The following is a 10,683-nucleotide window of genomic DNA, read 5'->3' on the forward strand; positions in this document are numbered from 1 at the left end:
AAATCCTTTCATTAGGATCTTTTCTCCTTCAGCTTCTTCATGTTTTGCTGCTTTGGAATGTGATTTGGAGAATTGTTTACCCAGCATGTGAAATTGTTTTTACTTGATGACCTATGACAGCCACCTGTGTCGAGGCTGTGAGCAGTCACAAGATTTTATTATTATTCCTTTCTATTCTTTGCTAGCCTTCTGATGAAATCCTTTCTAAATTCTTTAAGTGTAGCTTTAATATATAATTTTCTTTTAATATAATATATCTATAATAAAATAATAAATCAGTCTTCTGAAACATGGAGTCAAGATTCTCATCTCTTCCCATGTTGGAGTTGCCTGCAAATTCCACACACATGTGTTCCCATCCCACCCTCCCTACTGGTAGAGGTGTTCCCATCCCACCCTCCCTGAGCTGCTGCCGGGCCACGAGTGGGGAGCGGGCGCATTGGAAGGACACAGAGCCAGGGATGCTGAGCCAGCGCTAGTTCAGTGTCAGTGTTTATTTGTGTGACACTCACAACAAATGGGGGGACAGGAGCAGGGGATGGGTGGACATGGGCAGAGACACCTGCGGCTGGGGGAGCCGCTGTTCCCAGAAGTGGGGGGGAAGGAGGGAGCCAGCAGGGTGGGTTAGTAGCACTCGGATCTGTTCACGGTCTTCTCCACGTTTCCAGCCACGTGCCTGACCTTGCACGAGACAGAATTGTAACTCTGCCACTTGGTGGCCTCCAGCGACAGGTAACTGCTGGCCATGTACTGGTTGTTGCTCTGCCGCTGGGGCTGGCTGGTCTCCACACCACTGGAGATGGTCTGGCCATCACCCACCCATTCCACCGTCACACTGCGTGGGTAGAAGTTCTCCATCAGGCACACCAGGGTGGCTTTGCCCTGTGACTCCATCTCCTCGGAGGATGGCGCGAAGAGGTGCACGGTGGGAGCGACCCGGGGCTGGCCTGTGAGGGATGAGAGTGGTACGGGGTCAGAGAGGGCCCTGTCCCCCACCACAGCCCCTGCCTGCCCTGCTGGCATAACCCAGAAACTCCCCACTTTCCCCACAGCCAGAGCTTATCACTCCTAACTGTAATGTACTTAAATTTGGGATATATATATCTATATATATCTATAATATATATGCATATATGTGTGTGACATACACATACATCTCATATATGCTTGTATATATGTTTTATATACACTATATGCACATATATGTGCATATATGTATTACATATGATAGATATTTACAGCTAAAATACATTATATATATACAGTGTACAATGTACATACATAGGACATCCATATCATATGAACAGATGTATAATTCTGTAAAATGCATTTAACACGGATATTTATACATTTCTGTATCTCATATATATAAAAGAAGACTTATTTTATATATATTTATATATATTTTATATATATATAAATATATAAAATATATATAATTAAATCTTAATTTCTTTGCCATAAAGCCATTTCTTTCCTTTTACAAGGCATTTTTTTTTAAACCCCAAAATTTCACAGACAAACCATCCTGTTTTCTGCCCAGTTCTGCTTTCAGACATTCTCTTGTCTCTGAAAACTACCACTAAAAATCACACAAAGGAAGATGGAAAAAAGATCTTTGGTCTTTCTGGTGTGGTTCTGCTGCCTCCTCAAATGTGCACTGTTTCTATTTCTATCTTCACCTCTATTTCTATCTCTATCTCCATTTAAAAACCAGGATGACTCCATTAAATACTTTTTGATTAAAAAATGCCCAAAGAACATTTTTCTTGGTCTTAGCCCTGTGCAATTTGGTTCAAATTGGGATTTTTCACCAAATTCTTTTAAAAATTACAGACAAAGACAGACAAACGGTATTTCCGGCAGCATTTTCAGCCCAATAATCTCCATTTTTGACATGTCTTACCTGGACAATAGGCTCTTTAAGATACCCCTGGAATCTTTTGTCTAAGATTCCAAGGACATTTTAACACTAAGTTAGGATGACTGTGGGCTGCTCACAGCCGAGGACAGGCTGCCCTTTCACAGCACCTGCACCCCTGGACCCCGCAGAAGAGCCCCAGCCCCTCACCAGGGGTGACAGACTTAGTCCTCAGGACTAAGAGTTGAGGACTTAGACTTTAGACTGACAAATTTCTTTGACAAAGACAAAAATCACATCTTTTAGGGACCTAAACTTGAGTTTCCTTCCCCCTGAGACCTCAGACACATTTCCTGGACAAATTTTAAGACTTTTCAACTAAGAAAATACGCCCCAAATCTCCGTGGCGCGCACTGAGTCGTCAGAGTCCACAGGGACGAGACAGAGCCCCCAAGGCCGGGCTTAGCGCCCGGCCCCAAACGGGCGGCAGACCCCAGCCCGGCGCCAAGTCCGAGAAAAACCCCCAAATCGCCCAAAATCGACAAAATGTCAAAATTCCGCGGTGGGAGAGGAAAGACCGAGGGGAAGTCGGCGACTCACCTTCGACGGTCAACATCGTCCCGGCCCCGAATACACCACACAGTGACACAGGGCCACACAAAAACCTCCTGCCTCATGACTGAGCAGTCCTGGACCCCACGGATGTGGGAGGGTGGAGAGGATGGCCTGGAAATACCCCAGTGGGTGCAGTGGAATGAAGGTGATGGCATGGAGACGCTCCGATGGACACAGCAGGATGAAAGTGTGGACACAGCTGTACCTGTGGAGTTTTGGTCCTGGCTGGGCTTTTTCAGCGCAGCTCCCACCACCAGCAGTGGAGATAATAGCTGAAGGTCTCTGCAGGCAACTTATTTTTATTCATATTTACCCTAAAAATATGAAAAGGCAAGAGGTGGAAACGCCTACATAAAGCTGAGATAGCCAAGGAAGGGGTGAGACAAAATTAGTTTCAGCTAAAACCAATTAACTTCAAATTTCCCTGTAAAGGCTCAGCTGCTTCTTTGAAAAGTGTTTTCCCAGTGTGGTGCCAATCCCACAGATTGGCAGATTCAGTGCTCAGCTTGGACCATTGAATGCCAACAGCACCAATGTAAATTGAACCCACAGATTTTCAAATGATGTGGTTTGTGCAAGTGGTTATAGAAAGAAGCAGAGTCAGTGAACTTCCTGAGTCACAGGAACTCTATAAATAGTTCACTGTAGAACAGGTAACACTTCGAAGATTTTGTGGTTTGAGACACTTTATCTTTCAGAGGTTTGCTTTGCCTCTGGGAAGGTTTATGCTTTTGTGCGAAGTCTGAAACTATCCAAAAAAAGAAAAAACATCATTGAAATTGTATATGCAAAGCATTTAGCTGAAGCCACTGCCTTCTGTTGTGGATGATCATTTTGTGAGTGTTTCTCAGGCTTCAGTGGGGTTTTGTTTTCATTTTGTGGGAGGACAAGAGAGGGACAATGTTCATCTCTTCAGTCCTGCTCTCCATGCACAGAGGCATGGAGGAGGACAGAAGCTGTGCTGGACGCAGCAGGGTGCTGCTGAAGTAGATTTTGGCATTGCCACCAGAGCAGGAGATCACCAGTCTCTCCCTAGGCTGCCTGACACCTCGGAGAGCTGACTCAGAGATGCTGCCTGGACCAGGGAATGTAGAGAGGGAGAGGGGAGAAGAGAGGTGTCAGTCAGTGCCCCAGGACAGTCCTCTCTGACCTGCAGGACGGGGCTGCTGTGCCAAAAAGTCCTGATGGAACAGAGGGGTCACTGCCTCAGACAGAGCCCAAGGCCTGAGCTCAAGGCCAGGGCTCCATGAAGAGACCTGGCAGAGCTAGAGGATGTGGCTGGGAACAGAATGAGGTGGTGGGGCTGAGGACAGTGCCAGGCACTGCAGAGCCCCAGCTCTCCTTGTGCAGAGCATGAGGCAAGCAGGAGGCCATTCAGAGCCAGTGGTGATGGAGTGGGGATATGAAGCTGCATCAACCCCACAGCCTTGCTCAGCCCTGAGAGAGAAAGCAGAGAAACTCCATTTTAACTCCTTTGTTTCCAGAGGTGGTGATGGTCCAGAGGTTCCTGGCGCAGCAGCGCTGGGTGGCATCAGCAGGGCCCTGGGCACTAACCAGGGAGATCAGAAGAACCTTGGCTCTGGAGCACAGGCAGGCACAGGAGGTTATCCCAGCATTTCTTTATTGAGAGTGTGGGCAAATATTGGACAGATTTCCTAGAGAGCTGGCTGATACCCCAGGCCTGCAAGTGTTATACAGCAATGCCCTACATTTTTGTCATCACTGAAGTGGCCATGCAGTTGAACTGTGTGATCACTGAAGGCCTCTTCCATCTGAAATGGTCTGTTCAGTTCTATCCTATCTGCTCTCATCCACCAATGACAAGGAAAGGGCTGTAAGGATGGAGATGTGTCACTGGAAACAGCCACATTCACCACAGGGCAGAAAAAAGACAGGGTTGTGCCAGGGACCTGCCCCACCAAACAGGGACAGCAGAGGCTCCTAACAGGCCCCTGCCATGGCAGGAAGACTTTGTACCCCATCCCCATTGCTCCATTTCACCATGGTAACATCATCACTTCCATTTTGGTAGCTACCACATTAACAGACAGCCTTGTCCTGGGCTTGGACCCCAGAGATGGTTACTGTGATGATGGAGCCGGGCTGGCATCCCCAAAGGGATGTCTGGTGGTCCCAGCTCATTGCAGCAGATCCCAATGACCGGGGCACAGCCAGGAAACTTAATTGGTACTGGTCAGAGCTGCTGCCATCCCTGGAGCAGATGACTTTGAATGGTTTGTCCCACAATGCTGACACGGAGTGGAGGTGACAGAGCACTGCCTGGACCATGGAACACGGAGAGAGAGAGGAGGGAGAAAAGAAGATGAGGGTCAGCCAGTGACTTGGAGCATGGCCCTCTCTGATCAAAGGAACAGTGACAGGACAAATCTGCCTGCAGTCACATACATGGGACACCCTGGGCCATGACAGCATTGCTGGGAGGTTATAACTTCCTCAAATGACAGAGGATGGGCACAGTCTTGGGGCTCCAAGGGTAAGCTGAGGCAGGAGGTTTTTGTACCACTTCCCCATTGCTCTGTATCACAGTGCAGCAGTACTGCTGCTGTCATAGCCACCACAGTAATAGACAGCCTCGTCCTCGGCTTGGACCCCAGTGATGGTTAACGTGCCCGTGGAGCCGGACTTGGATCCGGAGAATCGCGAAGGGATGCCCGAGGGTCTCTTGTCATTGCTGTAGATCACAGTGACAGGGGCAGTGCCAGGGACCTTCTGCTGGTACCAGCCATAGCTGTAGCTGCTACCAGAGCAGGTGATCCTGACGGTTTCGCCGACCTTGGCCGACATCTCGGATGGCTGAGTCAGTGCTGCCTGGACCAGGGAACCTGGAGAGGGAGAGAAGAGAGGGGAGAAGACGGGGGTCAGTCAGTGTCTCAGGAGCACAGGCCTGCCTGGGCAGCAGGGTGGGGTCCCTGTGCCCAAAGGCCCAGCGAAGGCACAGCCAGTGAGTCTGGCCATGGCACCTGTGCTGTGGGCGAGCACCACGAAGAGAAGAGGGGCCCAGGCCATGGTTCAGTCCCACCGGCTCAGCGTCCCCAGAATGATGGGGCTGTGCCGTGGACCCTGACTCCCTTTTAAGCCCCCGCCCGCCCAGGACACGTCCCTTCCATGCAAATCTGACCCTGCGGTCACGGCCGGATCCTGCCCGCGCTTCTCTCCGCACATCCCTCCCTGCTCCACACTCAGCCCCACCACCCCAGATGTAGCAGAGCTTGTCCCCAGACACAAAGTGGAGACACCCCCCACCTCTGAGCCTGAAACCCACCAGCATTGACCCCCCTGTCCCCAGACCAGGCTGAGTGGCTGCAGTGCCTAAAAAGGGAGAGCTGGGCACTGTGGCAAGGGCAAACAGAAGTATCTGCAGCTCCCAGTGATGGGACTGGAATGATGCCAAACTCTACCATTCCCCAACTCATTTTTGGCATTTTTCCCTCCCACAGGTGTTCCAGACCTGTAAAGTACCCCCTTGATCTCCTGCCTTGGTGCCCTAGCCCTTCCTCTGACAGCTGAGATCCACCACTCAAGACCAAGACCTTTGCTCTTCCCAGGCATTCACACCCCAGAACAGTGGGAGTGGGCCAGCACTGAGCCCCAGGGTCCAACAATGCCTCCCCATTATCTGATCATGAGGCCAGTGTGCTGGTACTCAGCAGCCAGAGCTGGGGCAGGTCCTAGTCAGTCCTGCTCCAACTCAGGGCACAGGGATCATGGCTGTCTCTAGTAGTCTCAACCCAGACAAAGAGTGGCTGCATCACAGGAAATTCCCTCTCCCCCAGGATCCTCCCTGTCCCCGACTATGCTGTCCCCAGGGTGCCCAGGGCACCAGGAGCCTGGCTGGCATGGGCAGGGCAGGGCTGCAGGGCTGTCTCCCTTTGAGCAGCACGGAGGGGACCTGCTGGAGCACAGCATGTCCCCCATAGCAGGAACTGCCACACAGGCACAGATGCTGCTCCATGTTGTGCCTGGGCAGCTGCAGGCACCACCCAAGGGTGTCCCACTGGGACAACAGCGGGCCTCTGTCTCCCTTTTCCTGTGCTGGGAGTTACCATGGCCCTGGTCACCACTGGTGTCCCAGCCAGAAGAGTTAGAGCCTCCTCCCGCTTCTCCTCCTCCTCTGCTTGGACCCAGCCATGGGTAATGTGGCCATGGAGGTGAGTGTGTTTCCAAGTGCTACATATCCCCTCCCAAAGTGCCAGGGAACAGGCAGGGACCTGGGGCTTTAGGAGAGTGCCAGGCTGAGACACCAGGCACAGTCACATTCAGTGCAGGGCAGCAAGGGCAGGGCCATGGTGAGGGCCTGAGCCTCCATCAAGCAGGCACAGCAGAGACTCCTGACTGATATCTGCAATAGCAGGAGGTTCTTGCATCACTTCCCCAATTGCTGCATGCCACTGTCTAAGCACTGCTGCTGCTGTCCTCACCACCACAGAAATAGTCAGCCTCGTCCTCGGCTTGGACCCCAGTGATGGTTAACGTGTTCGAGGAGCCGGATGTGGATGCGGAGAATCGCGAAGGGATGCCCGAGGGTCTGCTGTCATCAGCATAGATCACGGTGACAGGGGCAGTGCCAGGGACCTTCTGCTGGAACCAGCCATAAGCATTGTTGCTGCCCCTGCAGCAGATCAAAGTGTTTTGCTGCAGAGACATGGACACTGGGGACAGCTAAGCCAGAGCCATGTGAGAGCCAGGGCTGAGGCAGAAGCTCTCCATGCCCAGCCAGAGCACCCAGGGGTGGCAAATGCCCACACACCCAGTCCTGAGCTGCCAGGGCAGCTGCAATGCTGCCAGGCCCTGGGCAGGACTCAGACTGTGGAGCAGGTATGTGGCAAAGGTGTTTTTGGGCAGCTCCACTGTCTGCAGCTCCTAACATTGTCCCAGGCTCCTCTGCCCCTCGCATGGCTATTGGGCAGTGAGGATGAGTCCAGGTCAGGGCTTCTGCAGCACCAGGGCCCAGCCACTGGGAACACAGTCATAGAATCATGGAACAGTTTGAGTCGGAAGGGACATTAAATATCATCAACACTCCTGCCTTGGGCAGGGACACCTTTCACTAGACTAGATTGCTCAAAGCCCCATCCAACCTTGCCTTGAACACTTCCAGGGATGGGTCATCCACAAGTTCTCTGGGAAACCAGCTCCAGTGCCACATCATGCTCAGAGTCACAGCCCTGAACCTGGAACACACAGGGAAAGGAATAGAAAAGTCCCAAAGCTGGAGAGGTGGTCATGCCTGGTGGAGTGGAATGAGGCACCAAAACCAGGCTTTTTGACACTGAAGATCTTGCTTGCCTGTGGGACAGGTGTCACCATGAGATCAGCACTGCTGCTGCCAAAGCTACCACAGTAGTAGACAGCCTTGCCCTCAGCTTGAACACCAGTGACCGTCTGGAGCCAGACACAAAAACAGAGAATCGTGAAGGAATGTCTGAGGATCTTAGGTCATCCCAGTAGATCACAGTGACGGGGGCACTGCCAGGGACCTTCTGCTGGTGCCAGCCATAGACACTGTTGCTCCCACAGTATAGCCCAGACAGTTTGTCCCAGGTTGGCTGGCACCAAGGGCGACTGACTGGACCAGGAAGCCTGGAGAGGGAGAGGTGAAAGACAATAAGACATTGTGAGCCATTGCGCTGGGAGCACATCCTTGCCCAGGCAGTAAGATAGGCCTCCTGTACCCATGGTCCTCATGTCACAGTGGGACAGCCTCAAGACAGAGAGGAAGATTAGTGACCCATGGCCCTGGAAGGAGCGCTGGCAGCAGCAGAGCAGTAGAACATCACCCTCTGAGGGCAAGGGACCTGGTCATGGGTACAGAAACATGGGGGAATCAGGGCCCAGCCTGGCCCAGGGAAATGCAGCAGAGGCAACTTCAGCAGCAGCAGCAGCAGCAGGAGGGAGCAGCCTGAAGCAAAAGGCAACAGGGCTGGGAATGAGGCAGTGCCATTCCTGTTATGGGGGACAAGGGCAAGAGTCCCCTCCTGTGCCTTGTCATGCACATTCATGTCCTTAGGCAGGGGACAGGAACCTGCCTCAACTCCACTTTCACAGCTTTGTTTGGCTGTGAGAAAAAAATGGCTCAAAAGCTTCTTCTCTTGACATTAGCTTCTGTGTATCACTTCCCCATTACTCACTGGCTTCATCATCCCCACCAGTACTGCTGCTGTCCCAGCTACCACAGTAACAGACAGCCTCGTCCTCGGCTTGGACCCCAGTGATGGTTAACATGCCCGTGGAGCCGGACAAGGATCCGGAGAATCGCGAAGGGATGCCCGAGGGTCTGCTATTGCTGCCATAGATCAGAGTGACACAGCCCCAGGCACCCCAGCACAGAGGCAGCAGGAGGAGGACATGGTCATCAGTAGCAAGATGTGATGGGTTGGGGAACAAAGCCACACTGATCTTTGTAAGAACAAGGACAATGACCTTCAGACATGGTGGAGAACAAGAGAACCTCCAGTTCTGTGGGACAGCAAAAGAAGGGCATTTGTAGTCATTGCTGTACAGAGGGGACAGGAACCTACCCCACAGCCAGCCAAGAGGGAAAAGGGCTGAATTATTTTCTTTTGTTTTGGAATTTGGAAATCCTTGGAATTCTCACTTCCTACTTCCTGTTGCCACTATACACCATAGCCACCACTGCTGCTGTCCCAGTTACCACAGAAATAGACAGCCTCGTCCTCAGCTTGGACCCCAGTGATGGTTAACGTGGCCCCAGAGCTGGAGAATCGCGAAGGGATGCCTGAAGGTCTATGGTCATCCCAGTAGATCACAGTGACACGGGCAGTGCCAGGGACCTTCTGCTGGTACCAGCTATGGTGGCTCTCACCCCCAGAGCAGGTGATCCTGACGGTTTCGCCCACCTTGGCTGATACTGAAGATGGCTGAGTCACAGGAAACCTGGAGAGAGAGAGGAGAGAGAGGAGAAGAGGCAGTCAGATAGTGGCACAGGAGCACAGCCCTCCCCAGGCAGGGGAACAGTAATGGGACCATTCTGCCTTCAGGCACACATATGGGACACCCTAGGTGCGACACCCACCCTGGGCACTCCTGAGGGATTGCTGTAGCCAGAGCCTGAAACCCCTCCCTGCCCACTGTCCCTCAGGGCACTCCTCATCCCAGGCACTGAGGCCAGACAGCCTGGGGACACGGCCTGCTGTGGACACCCAGTGTCTGGGACAGTTGGAGACAGCCCTGCTCATGGACCAAGAGGAACCACGTCCAGGCCAGCAGCCAGGTACTGCAAAGCAGGGGGCCCCTAGGCAGTGAGAAGCTCTGTGTGGTTATAATGCATGACAAAGTAATGGGGACATCTTCAACACACTATGGCCACCAGATGAGATGTGGCACGAGGACAGAATTGCAGACAAGATCTGGTAAAACAAGAGCCAAAATAGCTGCAGGCACCAAGGGTAGGAACCGCCTATGCTCTGAAAGTCATTCCCACACAGGGAAAGGTTCAGCAATCAAGAGGAGTGAAAAAATTACCCCACCACTACCAAAAGCCTGGGCAACACTGCTGTCATAGCTACCACAGTAATAGACAGCCTCGTCCTCGGCTTGGACCCCAGTGATGGTTAACGTGGCCGTGGAACCGGACAAGGATCCGGAGAATCGCGAAGGGATGCCCGAGGGTCTGTTGGTGTTATCGTAGATCACAGTGACAGGGCCACTGCCAGGGACCTTCTGCTGGTACCAGCCATACCAGTTGCTGCTAGCTCCAGAGCAGGTGATCCTGACCGTGTCTCCCACATTGGCTGACATTGAGGATGGCTGAGTCACTGCTGCCTGGAGCAGGAGAGGGAGAGGAGAAAGGGGAGAAGAGGAGATGAGTCAGTGCCCAAGGAGAGCAGACCTGCCTGCGGAGGAGGTTTACAGGGAATGCCATAGTCAAAGAAGAATGAACCCAGACACAGGCACCAACATATTTAAGGAGTAGAGCCCAGGCCAAGGCATCTGAGCAGAGAGTCAGCCAGCTCTGGCAGATGAAGGTGGACATGGTTGTCACTAGCAAGAGGCAGTGAGGTGTGGAACACAGCTATACCATGAGTTTTGTTGAGGTGAGGACAATGGTCCCCAGCCTCCTGTTCAATAAAAAAAATGGTATCATAGCTATGCTCTTGCAGAAGAGACATGTACCTACCCCAGCCCCACATCCACAACTCTGCTTGGCCATTAGAAGGACTGAAAAT

At 52.3% G+C, this 10,683-nt stretch overlaps 1 protein-coding gene across 1 annotated transcript; it reads right to left on the reverse strand.

Moving 5' to 3' along the window:
• Nucleotides 1-462: 462 nt before the first annotated feature.
• On the reverse strand, nucleotides 463-5,535 carry LOC118693181 (immunoglobulin lambda-1 light chain-like). The gene is made up of 4 exons (XM_054516809.1): nucleotides 5,458-5,535; nucleotides 5,026-5,319; nucleotides 2,462-2,494; nucleotides 463-947 (listed from the first exon to the last, which is right to left on the reverse strand). The coding sequence occupies exons 1-4, from the start codon at nucleotides 5,501-5,503 to the stop codon at nucleotides 625-627; spliced, it is 696 nt and encodes a 231-aa protein (XP_054372784.1). The 5' UTR covers nucleotides 5,504-5,535; the 3' UTR covers nucleotides 463-624.
• Nucleotides 5,536-10,683: the final 5,148 nt, after the last annotated feature.

Source organism: Molothrus ater, chromosome 18 (assembly GCF_012460135.2).
Source record: "Molothrus ater isolate BHLD 08-10-18 breed brown headed cowbird chromosome 18, BPBGC_Mater_1.1, whole genome shotgun sequence".
Classification (NCBI taxonomy): Eukaryota; Metazoa; Chordata; class Aves; order Passeriformes; family Icteridae; genus Molothrus; species Molothrus ater.